Source organism: Sander lucioperca, chromosome 4 (assembly GCF_008315115.2).
Source record: "Sander lucioperca isolate FBNREF2018 chromosome 4, SLUC_FBN_1.2, whole genome shotgun sequence".
In the NCBI taxonomy this organism is placed as follows: Eukaryota; Metazoa; Chordata; class Actinopteri; order Perciformes; family Percidae; genus Sander; species Sander lucioperca.
In genome coordinates, this window is record NC_050176.1 from 15873267 (window position 1) to 15899810 (window position 26544).

General features: G+C 41.7%; 1 protein-coding gene across 2 annotated transcripts in view; it reads left to right on the plus strand.

Annotated features, from left to right (window-relative positions):
* Positions 1–26544, plus strand: part of LOC116042697 — a 96635-nt gene that overhangs the window by 62115 nt on the left and 7976 nt on the right. The window contains exons 1-40 of one of the 2 annotated variants that reach the window (XM_031289004.2): positions 9057–9183; positions 9627–9730; positions 10935–11047; positions 11189–11521; positions 13209–13283; positions 13395–13636; positions 14199–14292; positions 14450–14593; positions 14920–15122; positions 15242–15339; positions 15828–15940; positions 16028–16204; positions 16296–16321; positions 17078–17178; positions 17459–17481; positions 17609–17630; positions 17745–17772; positions 17862–17940; positions 18064–18210; positions 18382–18593; positions 19029–19129; positions 19244–19362; positions 19486–19659; positions 19741–19772; positions 19882–19979; positions 20798–20820; positions 20912–20933; positions 21027–21054; positions 21217–21299; positions 21891–22045; positions 22129–22340; positions 22428–22528; positions 23779–23897; positions 24056–24211; positions 24455–24669; positions 24856–24941; positions 25684–25820; positions 25921–26046; positions 26120–26310; positions 26408–26496. In XM_031289004.2, the coding sequence (XP_031144864.2) occupies positions 9080–9183; positions 9627–9730; positions 10935–11047; positions 11189–11521; positions 13209–13283; positions 13395–13636; positions 14199–14292; positions 14450–14593; positions 14920–15122; positions 15242–15339; positions 15828–15940; positions 16028–16204; positions 16296–16321; positions 17078–17178; positions 17459–17481; positions 17609–17630; positions 17745–17772; positions 17862–17940; positions 18064–18210; positions 18382–18593; positions 19029–19129; positions 19244–19362; positions 19486–19659; positions 19741–19772; positions 19882–19979; positions 20798–20820; positions 20912–20933; positions 21027–21054; positions 21217–21299; positions 21891–22045; positions 22129–22340; positions 22428–22528; positions 23779–23897; positions 24056–24211; positions 24455–24669; positions 24856–24941; positions 25684–25820; positions 25921–26046; positions 26120–26310; positions 26408–26496 (4705 nt within the window). In that variant the 5' untranslated portion in view covers positions 9057–9079. Of the gene's footprint in view, positions 1–8918; positions 8923–9056; positions 9184–9626; positions 9731–10934; positions 11048–11188; positions 11522–13208; positions 13284–13394; positions 13637–14198; positions 14293–14449; positions 14594–14919; positions 15123–15241; positions 15340–15827; positions 15941–16027; positions 16205–16295; positions 16322–17077; positions 17179–17458; positions 17482–17608; positions 17631–17744; positions 17773–17861; positions 17941–18063; positions 18211–18381; positions 18594–19028; positions 19130–19243; positions 19363–19485; positions 19660–19740; positions 19773–19881; positions 19980–20797; positions 20821–20911; positions 20934–21026; positions 21055–21216; positions 21300–21890; positions 22046–22128; positions 22341–22427; positions 22529–23778; positions 23898–24055; positions 24212–24454; positions 24670–24855; positions 24942–25683; positions 25821–25920; positions 26047–26119; positions 26311–26407; positions 26497–26544 lie in introns of those variants that run through there. The other variant, XM_036000861.1, reaches the window with a different exon arrangement.

Consider the following 26544-nt stretch of genomic DNA (forward strand, 5'->3'; position numbering starts at 1 on the left):
CTGACAGCCACTCCCTGATTCCTGTCTGCAACCCAACCCACCAAGCTGAATTTCCACTAGTCCATTTCTGTTAAACACATAAAGCGATGACAGCAACTGGACAACAATGTTCTGGCTAAAAATATGTCAAATATAGGCCTACTTATATATGATATATTAAGCTTTGACAAAATTCAAAGTAGCAAAAAGTGGGCTGCCTCTTTGATACTGATTACATAACATTATTTAACGTTTGAATGCTGTTCTCATACTAAGATGATATGTTTTTGGTTTTTGCTATATCTTTGAGTTTACCTTAAAAGAAATAGAACTCTGTGATTTCTAATTTGCAATAAACATTTATAATTCAGACTTCTGATCCAGCGTTTGGTCTTTTGGTGCTTGTTGGTGTAGTGGCCCACTGTGTTACCGGCTTTGTCTGATTCCCTCCCCAGGGAATTTCACCACAAAGCCGTCTCATCCCATGAGACTTGTCACATCATGAGATCATGCAGCCGATTCCTACTGGTTTACCTACTGGGGAGCTGCTTAGGTAAGAGATTTATTATCTTTTCTCTAATCAAGAAAGTTTCAGGTTACCAACAAAGGACAAATCAACAACAAAGCTGGTGATATTATACACCAACAATGAATTGATGCTACTAATGCAGGGAAACTAAACTTGCTTTGCCCGGTGGCCACTTTTGCACAATGACAGGAGAACAGGGGGGCAGTTAATAAACAAACATTAAAATATTTACCAGATAAAATGAATGAAAAAAAACTCATCTTTCTCTGAAATCTTTACTTTCAAATTAACTGACATAAACTAAATTACCTTGGCACAAGGAAAAGCATATATTTTATAGCTTTTTAATAACTGCAACTGCATTTTAGTTGTAAATACTTTGGTTACATTTGAAAGAGTTTATACAACAAGATGAATTGATGATCTCAGATACAGCATCCTTTTACCATAAATACTCACTAAAGCACCAAATGTATACTAATCTGCATCTGAGATTAGTCCAACAAATGCACTTTTCCAGTTTGAGTTATGTTTGCTAAAAAACTACAGTGTCCAGCTGTTTTGTGAAATTATTTTGTCTTTTTTTAAAGTAAAACTACGGTATATATTTAGTTCTTGATCTGATATGTGGGCAAATACAGACATCTGAATACTTTCAGTGCAGACAAAGTTGGAATTTACTAGCTTAGAAATATTTGTTAATTTACATGTACAGTTTTGGAGTCTCTTTTACGATTCACCATTTTAAAATTTCAGATTTATACATTTTATTAATTAATTAAAATATCCTAAATGTGTCCAAATCTAGCTTCAGTCCTTTAAATTCTAGTGTCAGCTCTAACAATGAACTTTGTCTTCTCCCAACAGGGGCAGCAAGTGCACAAAGGTAAGATCAGAAAATTGATATAACTCAAGAAGACTGCATTTTTACTACAAAGCCAGTGGAGCATAACATGTTCTTTTTCACTTGTAAAGAGTTCTCACTGTTCTAGTTGTAATGAACTATGTCATCTCTTGTCTCTAAACTCTGGCCTTGTGTTCTTCACTCGTGGAAATCTACAGCAATGCAACCTGCACTACTGTCGAAACGTGTGGTCAGGTGAGTGAAGCTGTCTCATGCTGTACTTATACAAAACATTTTTACCTTATTGTACACAAAACCTAAAGGCTACATAGAAACTCAACCCAAAAACTGGTCAAAATCAAAAGTTCTGCATTTATTTTTTCTGGTTATATTGATACATTTGGATCTCAAAGCTGCAGGTACAATCGTCATGTTCAGATTTTTATCTGTTCTTTGAAAACTATTTCTCAGATTGTTTTCTAAACAACAAATGATAAGAAAACTGAACAAGTTAAAAGTAGCAGTGTGATTTAATGTGGATATGGTATGAGCTATTAAATCTAGTTCTCTTTCAGCATCAGCATTATTATTAGCGTTAAATAGTGTTATTATTTCACAGCAGAATATTTAAAGTTATAATATATTGTTCTTGTGGGGATATTCACAAAAATAGTAGGCAGCAACTATAAAGTCTGTGGTCGAGGGAAATGATAGCAATATTAGACCAAGTCATGTGAGGAAAAACTTGCATAAAAGTTCAAAATCAAGACAGAGAGGACCAGGAAGGATATTTGGCCACAGGACCTTCTCACTGTGAGTCAGTATAACTACTAAGCTCTGATGACACCTTTAAACTCATGGTTTGCTTGTGACTTTACTGTCACAGGATTCTTGGAATGACATGAATATGCAAAACCACCCAAATCCCATTCCAACAGGATCAAAACAGGTTTTCCTGTCATTCACAATTGTCTGACTGAGCTTGATAAACGTACTTCTGAACAAAGTCTATCAAAACATCTGGTCTGGCATGGAATGCATAACAGAAACACCAAACAATAGATTGGCCTGCAGTGAATACCATTATCATGCAGTACAATCAGGCAGTATGAGGTGTGTTAGCATACACACCCCATGCCTGGGGTGACAGAGATTTCACCATTGCAGCCCCCTCACTCTGGAACTCCCTACCCATACACATCGTGACTGTACTAACTTGGACACATTACAAAACACTAATCAAAACACACCTCTTCAGATTAGCTTTCCACATACAATAGTCTTACATTTCTCACCTGATAGTTATTGGTTTCATTGTTTTTAATTACTTCTAATATGCTTGTTTTATGTGTTGGTTTTATTGCTTATCTGTTTTTAATGTGCTATATGTGCTGGTTTTACTGTACATGTAACATGTAAAGCGCTATAAAATGTGTTATTATTATTATTATTATTATTATTATTATTATTATTATTATAAAGAAATGTCTTCAAGCCAACATTCTGAACACTATGGGTGGACTTACAGTATAGAGGAACAAAGAGGCTAGACACTGAAATTATATATAGGTAATTTTCACAGCAGATACTTTTACTTGTCAGAGCAGGTGTAAGTAATACCACAAACGACGGCTCAGTTCCATTTAAGTCTAAATCATGCCAGTGAACCTGAATGTTCACTGGCAATGTTCACTGGTTCACTGGCAATGTTCAGTTAGACTTCGAATGCAGGATTTTTACTTGTAACAGAGTATTTCTACACTGTGGTATTGCGACATTACCTTACAGTAAGTAGAAGATGTGAATACTTTTTCCACTATTGTTTGATATTATATCAAATTGTTTCCTCATTGCTCAAGTTTTGCTTTTTTGTCCCTCATTCCAAGGTGCCAGAACCAACCTCTCACTTCCTCCAGTGTGTGGGATTGCCTTCGAATGACACAGGGAGAGATCACATGCGGAGGCTGAAAGGAATGCTTGAAGCGACGATGGATGTGTACACCTTCATGGTATGGAGTAGAGCCCTGCGCGGGACTGTTTTCTTCATCCCGCTCCCGCCCGCTCCCGGCGAATTTCTGACCATTACCGCCCGCACCCGCAACGTGTGTGTTACACTCCCGCCCGCTCCCGCAATGTGTACGTCCACTCCCGCCCGCACCCGCAAAACTCTGAGAATTTATGTCCGCACAATAATAGAGATGCATTGATGTTATGTCTTCTCCCGTCCCGCATGAGAAAACACGTCATTTTATAGGTTAATAGGGAGAAGATGAAGGTAAAGAAGGCAGGTGCTTGCTGCTGTTAGACGGGGAGGAAGGAGCAGAAGGAGAGGGAGAGAGGGGGAGGATGGAGCCGAGGATGAGTGTGGACGGAGCCGTGGCTCGGAGCTCCCCCGTCCTGGGAGGCTCAGACACGCTGGTGTCTACTCATAGATGGCCTATACAGTATATGCTCAGTCAGTATATATGTATATCTATGGTTTCTGCTGGCGTGGGGGGGTTCCAGGCTACATCCCGATCCCGCAGTGTTTTTTTTAGCCGTCCGCTCCCGCCCGCAGCAAAGTTAAAACCGCCCGCTCCCGCGAGATTTGCGTTGGGTCCCGCGGGACCCGGCGGGACCCAATCCCAATGCAGCCCTCTAGTATGGAGTTCAAAGCAGGACAGGAATGTTTCTTAGTTGCGCAATGGAAGGAATGCCGTCACAGATACCAACCTGACCAGTTGGTGTTGTAATGCTTTGTCTTTCTCTCATGGACCGCATTCATACTTTAACTCTAACAGGTCACAGGTGACTGTTGCTGAATATTTAATATCACATGTGTATGTGTACTTACACATTAGTAGCTTTTGCGGTAAAACACAATATAAGCCCATTTCAACTGACTATCTTCCTACCCCTTCCTTTATCGCACCCCCTTTTTCCCCCTAACCCTAACCCACAACCACAGAGGTCCAGCATGACAGGAGTGCCACTTCTCAGCCTGCAGGGGGCCCTGGAATTAAACCCCGGAGCAGACCCCCTTCAGAACGAAGCCCTAGTCCAGATGTGGATGGAGGTCACGATAAAACCGCTGCTGAAATCTATCAACAAACACTTCCTGTCCTGCCTCAGCACAAAGACCTTCAGCTGCTCCACCTACCAGACTGTGTACGTCTGAGTCTGTCTGTCTGCATGTTTCTGTTACCTTTGTTACAGTGGTGTAGTCTATGTGATACGCAGGTATACGCAGTATACCCACTAAGAAAGCTCCAGGATTTCCATATACCCACTTAAAAATGCCCAATGATCCAAAACAACATACTTTCCATTATATTTTGAATTGCCATCTGTGTTTATCGTCTTCACATAGGCTAAATAAAGGTATTTCCATTGTAATTTGGTGCATAAAAGTGTATTAGAATACAGGAAATGAAGTTGTTGATGCTCAAAACTTCCCTGGTGGAGGACACCCAGACTCCCCCACTATGATATCCCCCCCCCCAAAGGCAGATTCTGGCCAATATACAGTACAGTATACCCACTACAATACATTAGACTACACCACTGCTTTGTTATAACAGCTTATCTCACCTTCCAATCTCTTCTTGCAGGGTGAGGGAGCTCAGCCACCATTATTCTGAGATGAATCCAGTCAGACAAAAGTGGATCTACACATTCTTTATGTACCCCTTTCTGTCTGGAGACAGAGTAGCTGGTAAAGCTTTTGTGTGTTAACTTTGACTTTATGATTACCTAGAAATTACTTACTATAGCACATATCGCCACTGTCATGGGTACAATGTCGGACTCAAATGCTCGACTCAACTCCGAGTAGAAGGAAAGTCTGTTTATTAATAAATAAACAATCCAGGCAACGGTACAAATCCAGTAGGCTGAAGACATGGTCAAAAATACAAACAAAAAAGATCTGGAAACACTGGAAAACAAACACTAGGAAACGCTGGAGAGTGAGACACACGAGGAGTAACAACAATCTGGCAGGGAACAAGTGAACACAGGTGAGTATATATACACGGGGGAGGGGAAGACAACTAGACACAGGTGAATAACATTAGGGCGGAGACAGGTAATCAAAAATGGCGGGAAACAAACAAAGGCAGGAAGACAAGTGAAGTGAATGAAGAAAAACAGTGGATTACAAAATAAAACAGGAAGTCCATGAAAACAAACAGAAAACACAATAAGAGCGGAGGAGACATGACAGTACCCCTCCCTCAAGGGACGGCTACTAGACGGCCCTTAAAACAAAACCAAAAAACGTCCAAAACAGGGCATGACAGTCCAAGGAGGGTGGAGGGGGTCTGGAGGAGGGATGAACACAAAACAACCCAAGGAGGGCAAGAGAGTCCGGGGAAAGCAGAGAGAGTCACTGGGGAAAGAAGATGCTAAGGAACTAGGGCATGGAGGACTAGTGGGCAAGGAGGCCTGGGGGAAACAGAGGGCCGGAGAGGTCTCGGGGAAACAGAGGGCCGGAGAGACCTCATGGATAGGGAACAGAGATGCCACTCGGGACAGGGAACAGAGAGGCCACCCGGGACAGGAAACAGAGAGGGGCCACTCGGGACAGGGAGGCCCCGGGACAGGGAACAGGGAGGCCCTGGCAACAGGGAACAGAGAGGGCACGGCAACAGGGAACCATGGGCACTCGGCAACAGGGGCCAGCAGCGAAGGCAAAACCCTTCAGGTGGCCGGCGACGAAGGCAGAACCCTTCTGGCGGCCGGCGACGAAGGCAGAATCCTTCAGACGGCCTTCGGCAACGAAGGCGATACCCCTCAGGTGGCCAAGCATGAAGGCAGAATCCCTCTGGAGGCCGGCCGCGAACGCGAAACCCCTCTGGAGGCCGAGCAGGTCGGCGGCGAAGGCGAATCCCCTCTGAAGGCCGAGCACGTCGGTGGCGAGGGCGAACCCCCTCAGAAGACCGAAGGCAAAACCCCTCTGAAGGCCGAGCAGGTTGGCGGCGAAGATGAATCCCCTCTGGAGACCATCGGCGAAGGCAAAACCCCTCTGGAGGCCGTCCGCGAAGGCGAATCCCTTCTGAAGACCGGTGGCAAAGGCGAATCCCTTCTGAAGACCAGCAGCGAAGGCGAATCCCTTCTGAAGCCAGCGGCGAAGGCGAATCCCTTCTGAAGGCTGACGGCGAATCCCCTCAGGAGGCCGTCCGCGAAGGCGAAACCCCCTTGGAGGCCGTTCGTGAAGGTGAAACCCCTCTGGAGGCCGTCTGCGAAGGCGAATCCCTTCTGAAGACCAGGCAGGCTGAGCAGGTGAAGGGGCAGCTGGGCTGAAGACAGACGACGGGTCAGCTGGGCTGGAGACAGGCGACGGGTCAGCTGGGCTGGAGACAGGCGACGGGTCAGCTGGGCTGGAGACAGGCGACGAGTCAGCTGGGCTGAAGACAGGCGACGGGTCGGCTGAGCTGAAGACAGGCGACGGGTCGGCTGGGCTGAAGACAGCTGGGCCAGGGTCCGCCAACAAGGCAACAGGATCATGAACAGGCAACAAGGCAACAGGATCAGAAGTCGGTCGGACCACCGACAAAACACGGGGAGCAGGAGTCAGTCGGATCACCGACAAAACACAGGGAGCAGGAGTCGGTCGGATCACCGACAAAATACGGGGAGCAGGAGTTGGTCGGATCACCAACAAAACACGGGGAGCAGGAGTCGGCCGGATCACCGACAAAACACGGGGAGCAAGAGTCGGCCATACCACCGACAAAACACTGGGGACAGGAGTCTCTGGGGAGCAGGGCACCGGCAAAGTCTCTGAGGCGCCACACGGCACAGTCTCACACGGCACAGTCTCTGAGGCACCACACGGCACAGTCTCTGGAACGCCTGACAACGGCACAGTCTCGTGGTCGTCCGTAAATGAACATTCAGGGAGAGCGGTCGATGTAGACTCTGTGATGTCGATCGGCATAGACTCTAGAAGGTCAGTCGACATAGACTCTGGAAGTTCAGCCGACGTAGACTCTGGACGACTGAAAGACTCTAGAAGAGCTGTCATCGAAGACTCTGGGCGGCTGGACGTCAGCCGGGATCAAGAGAGACTGCTAGCCAGCCGAGGTTCAGAGCGACTGCTAGCCAGCCAAGGATCAGGGAAGCTGCTAGCCAGCCGAGGTTCGGGGAGGCTGCTAGTCAGCCGGGGTTCGGAGAGGCTGCTAACCAGCCAGGATTCAGGGGAGTAGCTAGCCAGCCAGGATTCTGGGAGGCTGCTAGCCAACCGGGATTCTGGGAAGCTGCTAGCCAGCCGGGACTCTGGGGCACTGAATAGCTCGGGGACACAGGACAGCCTGGGAACACTAGAAGGCTCAGGGACACTAGGAAGCTCGGGGACACTAGAGAACTCGGGAACACTGGGAAACTCGGGAACACTAGTCAACTCTGGCTCGGGGCCGCTGGACAGCACGGGCTCGGGGCCGCTGGACAGCACGGGCTCGGGGCCGCTGGACAGCACGGGCTCGGGGACGCTGGACAGCACGGGCTCCGGCTCACTGGACAGCACGGGCTCGGGGCCGCTGGACAGCACGGGCTCTGGGACGCTGAACAGCACGGGCTCTGGGACGCTGAACAGCACAGGCTCGGGGCCGCTGGACAGCACAGGCTCCGGCTCGCTGCACAACACCGAGGGCTCCGGTCCGCTGCACAACACCGACTCAGGTCCGCTGGACAGCACAGGCTCTGGTCCGCTGGACAACACAGGCTCTGGTCTAGAGCCCAAAGCGGGACTGTTTTCTTCATCCCGCTCCCGGCGAATTTCTGACCATTACCGCCCGCACCCGCAACGTGTGTGTTACACTCCCGGCCGCTCCCGCAATGTGTACGTCCACTCCCGCCCGCACCCGCAAAACTCTGAGAATTTATGTCCGCACAATAATAGAGATGCATTGATGTTATGTCTTCTCCCGTCCCGCATGAGAAAACACGTCATTTTATAGGTTAATAGGGAGAAGATGAAGGTAAAGAAGGCAGGTGCTTGCTGCTGTTAGACGGGGAGGAAGGAGCAGAAGGAGAGGGAGAGAGGTGGAGGACGGAGCCGAGGATGAGTGTGGACGGAGCCGTGGCTCGGAGCTCCCCCGTCCTGGGAGGCTCAGACACGCTGGTGTCTACTCATAGATGGCCTATACAGTATATGCTCAGTCAGTATATATGTATATCTATGGTTTCTGCTGGCGTGGGGGGGTTCCAGGCTACATCCCGATCCCGCAGTGTTTTTTTTAGCCGCCCGCTCCCGCCCGCAGCAAAGTTAAAACCGCCCGCTCCTGCGAGATTTGCGTTGGGTCCTGCGGGACCCGGCGGGACCCAATCCCAATGCAGCCCTCTAGTATGGAGTTCAAAGCAGGACAGGAATGTTTCTTAGTTGCGCAATGGAAGGAATGCCGTCACAGATACCAACCTGACCAGTTGGTGTTGTAATGCTTTGTCTTTCTCTCATGGACCGCATTCATACTTTAACTCTAACAGGTCACAGGTGACTGTTGCTGAATATTTAATATCACATGTGTATGTGTACTTACACATTAGTAGCTTTTGCGGTAAAACACAATATAAGCCCATTTCAACTGACTATCTTCCTACCCCTTCCTTTATCGCACCCCTTTTTTCCCCCTAACCCTAACCCACAACCACAGAGGTCCAGCATGACAGGAGTGCCACTTCTCAGCCTGCAGGGGTCCCTGGAATTAAACCCCGGAGCAGACCCCCTTCAGAACGAAGCCCTAGTCCAGATGTGGATGGAGGTCACGATAAAACCGCTGCTGAAATCTATCAACAAACACTTCCTGTCCTGCCTCAGCACAAAGACCTTCAGCTGCTCCACCTACCAGACTGTGTACGTCTGAGTCTGTCTGTCTGCATGTTTCTGTTACCTTTGTTACAGTGGTGTAGTCTATGTGATACGCAGGTATACGCAGTATACCCACTAAGAAAGCTCCAGGATTTCCATATACCCACTTAAAAATGCCCAATGACCCAAAACAACATACTTTCCATTATATTTTGAATTGCCATCTGTGTTTATCGTCTTCACATAGGCTAAATAAAGGTATTTCCATTGTAATTTGGTGCATAAAAGTGTATTAGAATACAGGAAATGAAGTTGTTGATGCTCAAAACTTCCCTGGTGGAGGACACCCAGACTCCCCCACTATGATATCCCCCCCCCTAAAGGCAGATTCTGGCCAATATACAGTACAGTATACCCACTACAATACATTAGACTACACCACTGCTTTGTTATAACAGCTTATCTCACCTTCCAATCTCTTCTTGCAGGGTGAGGGAGCTCAGCCACCATTATTCTGAGATGAATCCAGTCAGACAAAAGTGGATCTACACATTCTTTATGTACCCCTTTCTGTCTGGAGACAGAGTAGCTGGTAAAGCTTTTGTGTGTTAACTTTGACTTTATGATTACCTAGAAATTACTTACTATAGCACATATCGCCACTGTCATGGGTACAATGTCGGACTCAAATGCTCGACTCAACTCGGAGTAGAAGGAAAGTCTGTTTATTAATAAATAAACAATCCAGGCAACGGTACAAATCCAGTAGGCTGAAGACATGGTCGAAAATACAAACAAAAAAGATCTGGAAACACTGACAGCCACCTGACAGCCATTAAAGCTGCACATTTCACTTAATTTATTTTGCAATAGTTCCAGCAACACTTGTAGTATAAACAACTTTGTTGTGAAGACAATGTATTTCGATAAAGGCTTGTGTCCTCATTAATGACCTACAATAACGACTCACAATGAAGTTGTTCTTTATACTACAAGTGTTGCTAAATAATGAACCTCTTCAGCCATGATTTTTAAAGAACAACTTAATCTTGCCCAGGGATATCCGGGTCTATATCTTTGTGCAAGGATTCATGTTTCAATTGTCATGATTCAATTTGTCTTTTGATTTTAAGGTCACAATTTAATTCAATTTTCGATTTAAAGATATAATTGTTCAGCGCCGACCCTCACAATAACAATGAATGTCTAGTGGCACCAACATGCTTTACCATTCATTGTTTGTTTACATAACTCACGCAACTCAAGGCAAAATGTTGTCACACTGGTTATGACTTTAGAGAAGCAGGAGGATTTTCCAGTTCTGTTGTTTCTCTATCATCTCTGACTCTGGCAGTGGTCATGCTGTCTCAAAAAGTTCAGCAGCAGACTACAAGTAAGCTAATGTTACCCTGTGTCTTTAGCTGCATGCTAGCTCTGGTCAGGTCAGTGTGTTGTTGTTTTCTTCAGACACACGAAAGTAGGCAGAGATGGAGAGAAAATAAATACTAGGAGAATCCCGATACTGCTTTTGAATTTGATAAGGAAAATTGACAGGTAATTTCTGTCGATTTTAGATTACAAATTGAAATCATGACACCCCTAATAGTTGGTTTCTATAAAAAACAAAAACCTCCTTAGTTGACTGCCAGAAGCATATGTTCAGTACAATATACACAATCTTTAACTGACACAATCATATTTTTAGATTTGTTGACATACAAGATTGCTTACCTCTTCTGTATTTGTGTACAGTGTACACTGTATGTGTTGACCCAGTGTGTGTAATCTCTGTATAGGTTGTGTGAGTCCACAAGAGAGCAGTGAGGAGTGGTTGCTGAAGAATTTTGGTGCCTTCAGAGCCATGGCCCGAATGAAGGATTTTTCAACACTTAACATGGTCTTCAGCGGAGTGAGTCCACTTGTGTTTTCTTCAAGATTTAATCGGATTTACAACAGCAGTCAACCTCATAGAGACAATGTTTTCATTAAGTTCTACTTCTACATCTCATCCTCTGCCTCTCTCCTCCCTTTCTTTTTTTCTCCCCTACAGTTGGAGGTTCTGAACCTGCTGTCTCCAGCGCAGAAAGCCGAGCTGCTGCTGATGCCTCAGGTTGCAGGTTTAGACAACGGCACCCTAAGCCTGGTCTTCCACAGTTTGTTGACAGGGGGCTCTGGCCCTCCACCCACCACCAGCCCTGGAGGTGCCTCCTACTGGAGGAGCCCTGGAGCTGACCAAAACTGGACCTTTCCTGGTGGTGACCAAAACTGGACCTTTCCTGGTGGTGACCAACATTTGACAAGCCCTGGATACCCTTCTACCTATCGTCCATATCCCACATATGACCCATACCCACCACCGTCCCCAAAGAACAGCCTCAGACAGGTACTGTAATGTAGCATGGATGTATGGATCCTGCCATGTCGTTAACAGGGCTGTACTCGATATTCAGAATAGTATAGCTGCAAACAAATATTTATGTAAAGATATAGTGGAGTAATAGCGTCCTGAGCAGAGAATGAAAGTACGCTCCCATTGTGTTGTAATCCGAGCTTTTCTGTTCTTTTGTTTGTATGTTAGTGCATGTGGCCGTAAAAAGACATATTTCACGTTTAGGAGAAACGGACTTTGGGAGCTGTGTGGTGGCAATCTCAGTATCATACACATATCAAGTGTCTGAATCTTAAACTTTTAGTTGTTTAGATTTTTTCAAACGTCCAAAAGTTTCCAGATATGTCAGGCATTTTGGGATATATCAAATTAGCATATAATGTACAGGTAATGGTACAGCCATAAAAAACATAATATTTGGGGTTTGAAAATTTCAAATTATTGTATTCCAAACCATTGCAGCTTTAATACATTTTTAGAACAATTTTTTTTATATAAATCTGCTTTAACCAATATTTTTATATATCACAATGCATCAAACTTCTGTGTGTAATGCCAAAGTGGGCGCTCATAGTGATGAACCCACAGAGTATTATCACCAAGTCCCAGGGGCGATTCTAGGATCAGACCTTTAGGGGGGCTCAGCCCCTAATGAGAATGTAACATGGATACAGCACCTTGCAAAAGAGTTAACCCCTCCCTGCTAAATCAATAATTTCATTATAATCTCTGAGCTAGCTACTAAACAACAACGTCAGCTAACGTTTTTTGACACTATTAACACTATGATGGAACTAAAGCTGACACTTTATAAGTCACAGTAATAATGACCAATTTGACACAATGTTCTAACATTCAGCAATTTTAGTTGCTTACGTTTCAATTTGGGTTCTAATCTGAGCTATGAAATTACCATCTTCTTCTGTGGGGACTACCAACGTTAAACTTCACAACTGCACTCTTGCTCTTCCTCTGACAGATTAGATAGAGACTCAGCCAAAGTCTGGCACCATAACCTCCGAATGGCTAAAACTACGTTTCTGTTAACCATTTCCGTGACTGGGTTACAGGTGCATAGCATCGGCTACAGTGACACAGGATATTAAACCTGTTTCAAGCCCTTTGAACCTGTAATTGTTTGTTCTCTGTCACTAACAGACATGTTTGCAATCTCTAACTTGAAGCACTACATTTTTATTTTTTTATTGTTATTATAATTTTTAGGGGGGCTGAGATGAAATTGAGCCCCCCTACAAAGGGTCTAAAATTGCCAATGCCAAGTCGGCAGTTCTTCTCAGCTCTACCGAGCGTTTTAACGTGTTTTTATTCATGGGTTTCTACCTGACAACATTACTGTTTGGTTCACTCGCACAGTTCTCCTTAAAGGAATAGTTTGACATTTTGAGAAATACGCGTATTGGCTGCCTTGCTGAGGGTTAGACGAAAACATTGATACCTCTGATGAATGCACTCTAACTGCTCAGCACCAAACAGCTGACAAAGTTGGTGACTATATTGTTGAACATAGTGGCGCATTTAGTTGGTGGAAAACAAAGACGAGCTTAAAGGAGAGTGAATATTGGTATTATATTCATCAAATGGAGAGAAACATTAAAGATGTTATAATTCCCAGTCTTGTATCTCATTTTAGAACACCTCTGCTCTTTTGTTACGCTAACAGGTTGTGAATGGGTTCATGATGGCTTTTAAACCCATTGGGAGCTTCGTTCATAACTTTGTGTCCTTCACACAACAGGTACAAGCTCTCACACATGCACACAAACATAAATCGACATGCAGAAAAATGCACACACGGTACACCTGCCAAGTGAAATGACTCCTGACCTGCTGGTTTTTGTTTTTCCAGAGGAACGTGTCAGAAATAAGAAGCACCACTCTGACCCAGTTCCTGCTTAACTGGACTCTGGCTGAGCTGGCAGAGACGTACAAGCAACAAGAACCATCTGTAGTTCCTGAAACGCCAACGTTTGACATGACGAATGTGGAGGATTGGTACCAGTATGTCGTGATGCCGGTGTTACGAAGATTCCTGCCGAATGACGGGGCCCTCATGCATCAAAACATCATACTCGCCTTCCACCAAGTGTTGTATGTCAAACTAACATTTTAAATTAGTATTCATTCCCTGAGTTTATTTTTTTCATGTGTGTCAGTAAAGAATGGACTAAGTAGGAAACAGCAGCATTAGATGAGTCAAAGCTCCTATAATCTAAATAATGCTCCCAGGAGTAACGCAGTAATGCAGCAAAATTTGCCTATCATCTAACTGTAGCTTTATGTAGTTTTTTTAGCCTCTTTTAGCTCATTTAGCTCTTTTAGCAGCAGCAAGGAGCAAAAAAGCTCTGATAAACCCATTATATGCTACTTGGCAAGCTCCAAACTGCACAAAGACAAGTTAGCGACTAGCTAGTGAAGAAATCCAATCCAGGTGAATCAGCTTGTTTTGATGGGTGAATGTTTGGGTGGTAACGTCATGGCCAAATGCACTTATTGTAAGTTGTTGAAAATAACATGTTATGTAAAGTTCCCCTGCCCAGTAGTTTCCAAAAACTATCCCAATCCACCCCAGGTTAGTCGATATCTTTCTGTGTTTTAAGATGGTTTATTATAACGACTTTTAAATGTACGTTTATGTCTTGTTTGTGTGCAGCTATCTGAATAATAGTATGGACAACGACACCTCTGAAACTGTCAGTGAAGTCCAGGATGTCTGTAGCATCACTCTGGATAAGAAGCCTTGCGGGGTGAGGCTTCATTCTATTCTTTCATTTTTTTTTTTAAATACTTAACCAAGTTTGTCTTCAATTCTGTATTTAAACTTTGATTAACAGTTCCTTGCCGTCAAAACATTGCCTAAAAAGTTATCTTAAATAGCTTCTTGTCTTCTTTTCATCCTACCAGCTGACTGATGCGGTGGAAAATGTGGCCCATGTTTTGCACTGCGCTGCTCGTAGCAACCTGACAATATCCGAGAAGACGGTCATGAGATTGATTGAAGAGCTGACAGAACGTCTGAACTCACTGATCAAAGAGTTGTCAACAGCAGTGAGTATATCAACCTTGAAAGTTTGTTAAGTGGCTGTATTACTGTAAATTGGGCATGATGCCAATTTCCAATCTCGTGCTCCAGATATTTTGGTGGTGGGGTAATTCTTTTTTTAAATGTATATCATGATCTATCTTTTGAACAGGCTAGTAACTTGAAAATAGCCTGTCAATCAAAATGTTAATGTTGATGAGAGAGATGTCACAAACCAAGCCAAACCAAACACACACACACACACACACACACACTCTAACTTCTTACCTTCTCATTCTTCTACGCTTTTGAAAAGAAAACCTAAGATTAGTGCTTCCTTATCCTCCTGTAGAACTTCAAAGAGGTGGCGTCCGACTTTCAGCAGATCTTTGGCGAGGCGGAGTCTCCGTCTCTGACCCAAGAACATCTGGATGATCCGGACTTCATCAAGCTCTGGTTTCAGATCAAACTGGTGCCTCTTCTGCCTTACGTCCCCATAGACATTCTGTCCTGCCTCAGCACCAAGAACTTCTCCTGCCCAGTTTTCCACACCCTGTGAGTTCACACACACGTGCGCACACACACATGCGCACACGCACGCACACACACACACACACACACACTGTATGGAGTATTCATTGTCATTTCTTTCTCTTCTTTTTCAATATGCGCAGTGTGGCAGAATTCGGCAAACATGAGCCTTCAGTGTATCCTAATTATTACATCTATCAGTTGTTCATCTATCCCTTCCTGCTGCATGACCGAACCCCGGGTAAGTAAACCCTTAGCAGAAAGGAAATATTAGCCGCAAAATGTACTTAAAGAAACAAATGTAAAAAGTTTTGAATTTTGGAAAATGGCTACTTTGAATAAGTCTTTTATATTATTAGATTATCAGTGATGGATAAGCAACATTTTTTTTTTTTTTTGTTGTTCGAGCTGAAACCAATTTTAACTATTTTATGTGATATTTTCTGTAACAACGCATTGTATTTTAAAAGCTGATAATATGGTCTCTATAACATTTTCTTTAAAAGTAACTAGTAACTTTAACTGTTAAAAATTGTAGTGGAGTAAAAGTCAAAGTACAGTAGCATGAAATGGAAATACTCATGTAAAGTACCTCAGTACAATACTTAGTTATTTTCCACCACTGTTTCTGAGTTTTTGCTTGAATAAAAAATAATCTAGATAAAGTTATAATACATGTGGTTCATTTTAATAAATATACATTAGTTCATTAATTGATGTATGTTTCAGTACCCCGGTGTATCTCCTCCAATCAAAGTGCATGGCTGCTAAACAACTTTGGTGTCTACTCAAGTATCATCCCCATCACTGACTTCTACAAGCTCAACTCTAACTTCTCTGGAGTGAGTCTGGAAAACACTGACAGGCTGAAATGCTGTAACTCACTTTGATAATTTTTAATAATTTCTTTTCTTTTGTCTCCTGTCCAGCTGGAGGTTCTTCCACTCTTGTCTCCAAGTCAGATAGCAGACTTGCTGATTTGGCCTCTTCCTACTCCACCTGAGAAAGACGTTGTTATTGACCGAGTATTTGACTTCCTATTGGAGTCTCCTGAATACATGAAACTTCCAGATGTCCTGAGCAGCCTCCGCCAAAACGCCTATAAGGTAACAGCTTTTTAATCATACGTAAGTTTAATGTTTTTGGAAAACTTTTAACTGTCCTTGTTAATTAATTGTAAAATATTCAATTTGTCAGATACCCTGTGATGTCTTCAAACACATGTGAGTACTTTCAGATGCATTTATAACTTAACACTGCGTTGGGGATTAATTCCAGCCAAATGTTAATTTGATTTTTCTTTTCTTTACATTAGCCCAGAAGAACTTTTTAACAGCAGACATTTTGATATGTCAAACACAGTTATAACCAGAGGGGGAACATAACTACGCTTAGTACATTTACTCAAGTAACGTTCCTAAAGGGCTGGTAAATGTATGCTTAATTTAGAATATTTTCACTTCTTTACCTTGCCATCAAACAGTGTCTTTAAACACAATTACTTTACCTCGCAGAACAAGTATCTGGGTTATTGCTGCCTCGATTGATTTCTTTTTGTTGTGTGACTTAGTGTAATTTAATTGTGTAACTAACCGTTTTAAAACACCAAAGTCACACAATACCGCAAACAAACTAAACGATCGAGGCAGTGGTAGACCAGCAACTTCCAGGTTCTGCGATGTAAAATTACTGTTTTTGTCAAAGAAGTCTGGTGGCTTTGAAGCGAGCATAGATGGATATAACGGCTCCAGTTCCTTGTTGGAAAGGGCTGTCTGATGCCAGCGATGAAAATATTCGAAATATAGCGTACACTTAAACCGATACCTTTTTTAGGTATCGGTTTTAGGCATCTACTGTAGCTAACACACTGACTATGGATTAGTATCTCATACAACCCCACTTCAAAATATCCAAACTATCCATTTAAGTACACATTTGAGGTACTTAATGTTTAATGTTTTTTTTCTTCCATTTGTCAGCTTTGAAAGATTGTACGGAGCCATACCACTTCTGCCACGAGATTTGGAACCAGTCATCTGGGATAATATAAATATGCTGATAAACAAAGCACCAGATCCATGTCAGTCTATTACACACACACACACACACACACACACACACACACACACACACACGCACACACGCACACACACACACACACACACACACACACGCACACACGCACACACACACACACAGAAAAAGATACAGCATGACCCTAAACACAACGTAACTATTACTTCCCTTTTACCTCCTGCCTAGGAGTTCTTATTTAGTAGATTGTATTTTATGTGTATTACAAGCGTTATTATGTGCAGACAATAGTTGACTGAATTTAATTGTTTTTTTGATTTGGACAGCATGCGTGCCAGAGAATGTCAAGGTGAGATTTCGTTAAATTTGCTCAACTTATATTTCCAATTAATCTATTTGATTTGATTTTGTAGCTCAATTTTACTGAAACATGATTTTACTGGTCATTTTAAATGTATTAAATCTGTCATTCACAGTGCCCAATAACCCAGTACAATGGTAAGAGCTCTTTGACACGTCACTTGAAAGTTTCATTTTATTACTCATTACATTACTGTTAGTGCTGTTAGAGCTGAAATCATTGGAGATTATCTTTTCTTTGCTGTGTGACAGGTTCTGAAGTCTGCAGAGGAGTTAACAGGTATCCTATTTGCTGTAACTAAAATTGCAATTAAGTGCTTTAATAGTCTCTGCGCTGACATGTATTTACCTTTTGACATGTATTCACAGCTCTGACCTGAACTCTTACCTAAACACATCTATGGAAGTTCCCTGCAATTTTGCCTTGGAGACATATGCATGTGCACAGGTGACTGTCAATTTAAAAGAGTCAAAGTCAGATTGGAAATACAAAGTTTTATTTCTGATAATAACTTCTATGCAGTATGCAGGCTTAATTGCTAAATGACCACTTTTTGTTTCACACATACAGCTGGAGAACTTCACAGCCAATCAGCTGGTGTCTCTTATAGAATGTAACCTGCCTGGAAACAGCAAGTACTCCAAAGTGCTGTGGAAGATGCTGCTGACGAAGTTATCATTTGTCTTGGACCCAGCTCTGGACATGCTGGCTAACATGGTCAGTATCTTTTTTATCTTTTTAAATCTTTAAAGAACATCCTCTACTTCTTTTAGGATTGTTAAAGTGAAATGTAATAGACTAAAAAGTGTAAATCAGTTTAAATAAGATGGATATATCTTCATATATAATATTATCTATATTGATTCAATCAATTGATCTCTCCTACAGCCCATGGCCACGGTTGGTCCATCGGCGTCTCAGATTTTGGATGTGATTGGGGAGATGAGAGTGTCACTGCTGACTGATGAGCAGCTGATGAACAGCAGTGTCATCGCGAAGTGGTTCTCTGGCCGTCTGAGCAAGTTCCTGCCACCTGAATCAGGAAGCTTCCTGCACTGTATGAGCAGCAGAAACCTCAGCTGTGCTTCATACCAGCAAATGTACGAGATTTTCCACAGACTTACAAAAGTGGCAAAAACAAATGATTGCATGTTTATGGGAGTAATGATATAATTTCATGGGACTTTTAAAGTTCATATGCTAACAGGCTAATGTTAGCATTACAGTAACCAGTGTTCAGCTTAGGCTGATGAAAGTGAAACAGATGAATATTAAATCATGTAAATCTGTGCATGACAAGTCTGAGATTTGCAACATTGTCTCTCTTCCGGTGTCACTTTCAGTCCAACAGTTATTTTTATTTTTGCCCAATTGGGGAAAAGGAGCAGAGGTGTTTTTTCTAATTTCATCAATCAAACAATTATTTATTTTTTAGTCAGAGTTACAACCTCATGATTGTTAGAATATTTTTTATTATTAAACTGCCCACAGAGAGATAGAAATATTTCTCATTATGTCCCTGATTTTTTTGTCAGACTGCAGGAACTGATCCGCAATTTTAATACCTTAACTGGAAATCAACGGCTTGGGGTCTTCAAAGATTTCGTCCTCCGTTTCCTGTCGCAGCCAAACTCAGGTACTTGCTGCATGATCTGAACTTGAACATAACACTGTGACTATTTTCAAAGTAATAAGTTGAAAGATATGTTAGCATTTACAGATATCCCTTTATCCTCATGACTTTGTCCAGGTTCAGGCTGTGGGTCTGTTGCCAACGGCAGTGCAGAGTGGCTAATGAAGAATCTGGGTCCATTTTCTGAGTTTTTGTCCCTTAAACAGCTGCTTGATCTCAACCCATACTTCAACCCTGTAAGTTAGTATTAGTATTTAGTTTCTGATAAGATCAAGGATTTATAAAAAGAAATGGCCAGCATTGTCGTTACCTTGTTATTTTCAGTGTCAGGTGAACTTTTTTTGTCTCCTCCCTTCTAGCTAGAGGCCCTACAACTCCTTACTCCGGTACAGGATGCAGAGCTGGTGTTGTCTTTTCCTACTTCTGTAGAGAAAGACGTCATCATAAATATGGTTTTTGATTACCTGACTAAGTCTCCTGATGAGATGAACTTTCGCTTGTTCCTTGGCTACCTTGTCTATTACCATTACCAGGTAAAAAGATATCCCTTTATTCAAAATGTAAACTTTGCACTGCTTGATGAAGGTAATAATCTTTGTTTTCTGTATTTGAAGGGAAAACTACCCTGTTCATCATACAAACTACTGTGAGTTCATATATATTTATGTTGTTTTATAAATTGTATATTGATTATTTATACATAATTATATAAAATATAAAAATTGTGATGTTATTTCCACATGTTGCTGTTTTAGGTTTGCCAGAATGGACTTGGCCATTCCTAAAGTTTCTCTTGCTGCAGCTTCAGTCATCGAGTTCACCAAGAAGCAGTTATTGTTGCTCAAACCACCAAGTGAGAAGCACAGTGTCTGTAGAAATATTTATGATGTGATATTATAACAATAATTTGAGAAATTTATATTGACTAGCTTTAAGGCTGGAAAAATCATCTGAAAATAAATACCCAAGATTTGATGTTGTGGCTACACTATTCACTCAAATGAAAACATTCAGGATCATTTTAGACACATTTCTCAAATTTCACCTATATATATATATATATATATATATATATATATATATATATATATATATATATATATATGTGTGTGTGTGGCTTTATTGACTGAGTAAAATGAAAACATTACGTTGATGTTGGAAAAAAAACTATTAAGCTCCATGTTGGTTTTATTAAATGTTGGAGCTGTCTGTGACAGTCGGTACATTAAAAGTAACTTACTGTACAGTATACATTATGATTTTCTATAGATCACCTGTTTGCAGCTGCATAACGAGCACCTATTTTTTTTTTTTTTTTGGAAAAGTACTGCAAATTAAAATCACCAGGTGAAAAGCATTTGCAGAGAATAAAATGAGGTGAAAGCTGATTCCTCTGGATTCCCAACAAGTAGTGAGGATCAGGAATCCCATATGGAGATTGAAAATAACTACATGAAAAGTGGTAGTGGTAAAACGAGTCAAGACACATTCCTTGAAGCAGCTACAATCAATATTTTTGTATCCAGGTTTATTATCATACAGTACCTCAACATGATCTGTCTTTATTTCCATGTTATTACGTCATTATGTATTCTTATCATTGAAATGAGCATTTCAAAATACAAATTCCAAACTATACCGTAAACTAATTTGCATTTGCTTTTATTATAGGTTGCCTCATATACACTTCACAGGTAATTAAATGGGATTTTTTATATTGTTAGTTTCATATTTGTTTAATATTAAAAAAGACTCATAACCATCTTAATCTGTTTCTCCCCCAAGTGCAATGTTACCATGACAAATGGTAAGTTGTCTCACAGCTTAAAAAATCTACAACATGATTCAAGATTTTAATGTTAATAATCACCATGAAACCATTCATTGCTATTTTTCACAGAAGCAGACATTTGTGTTGGAGTGAACAGGTGTGATTTATAAACCCCCTCTCTCTCTCAAATACATATGTGACACACTCTCTCTCTCTCTCTCTCTCTCTCTCTCTCTCTCTCTCTTACTTTGAGCTTGTTTAAACTTTCAGTATTAACTGTCCGTAAATACTTTAATGTCCTGTTATTTTGAAACTATAGCACAATGCTGCAGCTCGACCTCAGTGGAGGGATGACCGAACATGTCTGTGACTTTGCTGTTGAGGAATTTGCCTGTACCTCGGTAGGTCACCAAAACATCTCCAGGGGTGTAATGTAACTAAGTACATTTATTCAAGTACTGTACTTAAGTACAGTAGTTTGAAAGGTACTTGTATTTACTTGAATATTTACATTTTATGATACTTCATACTTCAACTCCACTACATTTCAGAAGGAAATATACTTTTTACCCCACTACATTTATTTAAAACTTAATATTACTAGTTAAAAACATATATGTTCATACGATATGCAGTAACATACTCCTAATATAACCAGTAGTATACAACATATTTAAAATTTGTTCCATGTTGACAAACATTTTTATATAATTTAAATGCTCTTATATGTATTTGTTATTAATTGAAACAGAATAATATAATATTCTATAATAATATTACACTTTTAATGGAGATGTTCTGCATAATAAGTACTTTTAATACTTTAAGTACATTTTGTCAGTACTACTTCTGTACTTTTACTTCAGTAACATTTAGAATTCAGGCTTTTGGAATATTTTTAGATTGTGGTATTTCTACTTGTACTCAAGTAAAGGATCTCAGACAACAACTTTCCTGAAACTTCTGTTCACCTGTTGTCATTCTGCTTCAACATCACACAGCTGTCAACGCTGCAAGCAGCAGATCTGGCGGCGGTGTTGGCGTGTAATCGCTCCTCCAACTCCAGCGGTTCGAGACCCGCCTGGAAGCTTCTCCTCTCCAAAGCCTCAAATGTGCTGGATGCAGCTCTGGATCTTCTAACCAGCACGGTATGAATCAGCAGTACTCCTCACTTTTTACCCTTTTCCTCATAAGATCGAGACACTGGATGTTTGTTTGTTTTGTCTTTTAGACTCTGGACCCCAGCAATCCTGCAGTTTCAGTGATTTTAGACTCTATCCGAGAAATCCGATTGGACACATTCAGCACGGCCAGCCTCAACAATCTCGCCTTCATCCAGCTGTGGTTCAATCAGCGGCTTCGCCCATTCCTGCCCGCTGTTTCCCCCGATTTCCTCTCATGTCTCAGCATGAAGGGGTTGGACTGCAGCACCTATCAGTATATGTGAGCAGCAGAAAGCCTCTAAAACATGAACCAGTGTCGTTTTTTAAGATATTGTCATTAATCAAATGAACCCTCATTTCATTTCAGGGTTCAGATTTTGAGCAGTGTCCAGCCGCGCATGACACTCACCAGGCAGATTTATGTCTACACACACTTCATCAAGGCTTACCTGACCTCGAATAACACAGGTATGTTCTCACATTTCCATAAAGATGGAGTGTCGAAGTCAGTATATACGTTTATTATGATTGTAAAAAATACGTAGTGTAAAAGTGTATAGTACACTTTTCTTTTCAATTGTTTTCTGTTACAGTAGAAGTTGAAAATTAAAAGTTAACAGTGGCTAGTTAGGCTATAAAACTCATCGTACACCTGTAAACAAATACTGCTGGAGGAAAAAATGGAGAGACAACTTTGCCTTTATTAGATCCTCACAGAAGGAGCATAATAGCCACAGCACGTGTCAGTATTGATGAAAACGTAATGCTGCACACGGAATCCACACCATAAATGTATTAGCAGTAGTAATAAATAATAAATAATAATAATAATAATAAAAATTTTAGATTATTATTGAGTGAGGCAAAAAAAGAAGTATGATTAGCCTGAGAGTGACACTGCATTAAAGGCCCTGTTGTTACCTAAAATTAATTGGCTATTAAAAAGCAAGAAGCAAACACACTGTGTAGGCTGTATAGTTTCTTTATAATTAGCTGAACCATTAGTATTTGTGTTAACATTTAGGAACATTTACTGTAATTGCATTTTGGTTTGTTGACACTTCCACAATTCCTTCCATCAAGTGGGAGACATCGTAACTGTCAGAAATATATCTCCCACTCTTAATTACTACTAGGACACATCCCGGTGGCCAGCATGTATCAAACTGTTGTGATAACATCCACAGTTTGATACATGCTGGAAACCTTTGTTGCAGACCGCGTCTGCTTTAAAAATAAAGGCAAAATGCAAATAAATAAACAAAAATGTAACATTACCATGCTAAATGTAGCATACTAACATCTAGCTAACATGTTTTATCATGTTGGCATGCTTATATCGGGGCATCTAGGTCTCTATCATGCGCTAAAGTGTTGACAAAGTGGAAAGTTTAATCTGTAGGTGGTACCAGAGGAAAGCTCAGGACGTCTTCAAAGTCAGCAGGATTCATCTGTGTGTGTGTGTGTGTGTGTGTGTGTGTGTGTGTGTGTGTGTGTGTGTGTGTGTGTGTGTGCGTGTGTGTGTGTGTGTGTGTGTGTGTGCGTGTGTGTGTGTGTGTGTGTGCGTGTGTGTGTGTGTGTGTGTGTGTGTGTGTGTGCACCCACAATGTCTGTACCAAATTTCATGGCAATCCATAAAATATTTGGCAAAGACAAAAATAAATACCTGATGACCCATAATCCAAAGCATACAGTGAAGTTGAATTTTTGTTGTTCAGACTCCAGCTGCAGCTCAAACACTAGCAACAGTGGAGAGTGGCTGCAGAAGAACTTTGGAGGTTTCTCTGTCTTCCCGTCCTTCCAGGACCTGCAGATGATTTATCCCAACTTTAGAGCGGTACTTATGGTTACATTCTTGTTGTCATTATATGTGATTATATATTTGTTTTTTTCTATCTGTGTTTTGACCATCTATGTTGTGTGTGTGTGTGTGTGTGTGTGTGTGTGTGTGTGTGTGTGTGTGTGTGTGTGTGTGTGTGTGTGTGTGTGTAACAGATGGAAGCCTTACCGCAGCTGACCATCAGACAGCTGGCTGACGTGTCCGCCACACCCAACCAGCTCACCTCTCCTAACCAGGTTGCCATGGTGATGCAATATATACCCAGCCAATTCCTGGTTGACTTCTTTGATGACTTCTCACCTGCTATCCTGGTGAGTGTGCATAAATGAAGTGACATATGCTAATGTTAATATTGTTAATATCTACCTATATTAGGTAGAAGATATCACAACTCATACATTTAAATGTTGACTTGACATGGGAGAAGCTCCACACCTTCAGTAAAATTACACCTATTACAGAAATGAATAAATTGCTTTGCAGAAAAACAGATTTTTACTCTTAAAACTTTCTTTCTGGGGTTGACATATTTTGTCGTTTCTTTTTTCCTGCAGGGTCATGAAGACATGTTACCCATTGTGGTGAGGTCAGCCATGTTACAAGTTGTGTTTGATCGGGCAAACCTCTCAGATCCCGCGGTGGGTGATTCAGTTGTGTTGCTGTGGCTCCAAAAACGACTGCCCCCCCTGCTGGTCGACCTGTCACCGCAGAATGTCGCGCCATTCTTCCAAATACTGGCGGGAAGAAACTGCAGTATCGAGCAGCAGGGGTAAGTCTAGAGCCACGAGGACCGAACTGATTATTTATATGACTGGAATTAAGTTTATTTTTAAATCGGAAAGTAAGACCTCATCTGTATGGGATTCCATACAATGTCAATGATTGTAGCCTAACAGCTTAAATAAAAGTTATTGATTGCATTATTTTTTATTTTATTTTATTTCTTTTATTTCAGAGTCGAATCCCTGAATTCAACAATCTCCTCTCTCAGTGATGTTACACAGAAAGAAATCTACAACAACGTCGTTCAGATTCTCACAGGTGAAGAAAGCACACTGAGAGTAACACGCAATAGGCCTACTGTAATCACATCACTTTTTCAATCATAAAAGTGGTTTAAAATTGTAAAATATAATTTAAATTGCACCTCTGCTAAGATTTGAAGTTCCAAGTAGTGCAATCGTTTTAGGTCGCAGATTAGCTAATCATTTCACTCATGAACTATTATGGAGTTTATTATTTTGTAGACTGAATAATGTGAGAATAATGTACGTGTTAATCATTATAACGATAGGCTTAGATTTATGTATGTTTAATCTCTCTATATATACTAGTATGTCCATAGTTTTATTATTTATTTGATTACAATCTCCTCTGTTATGTCAGAGAAGGGTGTAACTCATCTTAACATGAACAGTTTTAGCCCTCTGCGATACAGTAGTGCTTTGTATTATTTTATTTTCAAGTTTGTCAAGTCAAAATTAAAGCAATGCTTTTGCGGGGTGCCTGGGTAGCTCACCTGGTAAAGCATGTGCCCCATCTGCAAAGGCTCAGTCCTTACCGCAGCGGCCGCGGGTTCAACTCCAACCTGCTGTATGTCATTCCCCCTCTCTCCCCTTTCACCTCTTCAGCTGATCTGTATAATACATTTTTTTTAACCCTTTTGATGGTAGTTTAAGTCTATAACCTCTGATTTACCATCTTTGAAACCAAACCTACAGCCTTTATTTCAACACGTTCAAATTGTTTGACAGCCGAACTCTTTCACTCTCCCTCATTCTAGAACCGATACCTCTGCAGTGCTACGGTGACAACTACAACCGCAGTTTCTACAGTTTCCTGGAGAGCTCATTCATGGGATTCCAGTTTCCTAACGTCACCACCTTCCTGTCCCTCATGCCCTACGACAGGGTGCATCAGGTGTGTGTCCAAACAATAATACAGAGGATTAAAAGGATAGTTTCAGTGGTTGGGTTGAAGGATGTGAGGAGGACTTATTTATTGTCTGCTGCTCCTCTAGCTGGTGAACTCCATACCTCCATCAGATCTTGCAGATTTTCTCCGTCGCCCTGACGTTGTCGACAATGATGCAGAGCTCTGTGTGATCTACAGCAACTATGTCCAGACACCGATGTTCCTAGAGACCGTACGTACCAAACACAAACACATTAAAACACACATTGATGATATGATAACATTACTGTATACATTTGCTACAGGAGTCTCTCCCGGAGGTGGTGCGGCGGCCCACCCTGCCTTGCGTCTGGCCCATGGCGCTCAGCAACTCCGACAGGTCAGAGGTCAACGCCTGGTTTGACCGACGCCTCCCCAACTATTTGGGCTTCCTCACAAAGAGTCTGATCAGCCCCAATATCACACACAACTCCTCCTGCCTGGCCTTCCAAAAGCTGTATGTGTGGTTTTCACAAGACTTTATGCTCGTTTTGCAAATGTTTTTTTATATCTTTTCAATTTGGATGTTTTAAAATCTTGTGTTTTGGTTTCAGCGTTTCAGTCCTTGGGGAATACAACTACACCGTTGCAGACTTTACGAGGCAAGATGTGTTCAACACCATCAGAGCATACCTCATCTCAGGTCAGTCTCCAAAATAAAACAGAGCTTGTCGTTGACAGTGTTGCCAAC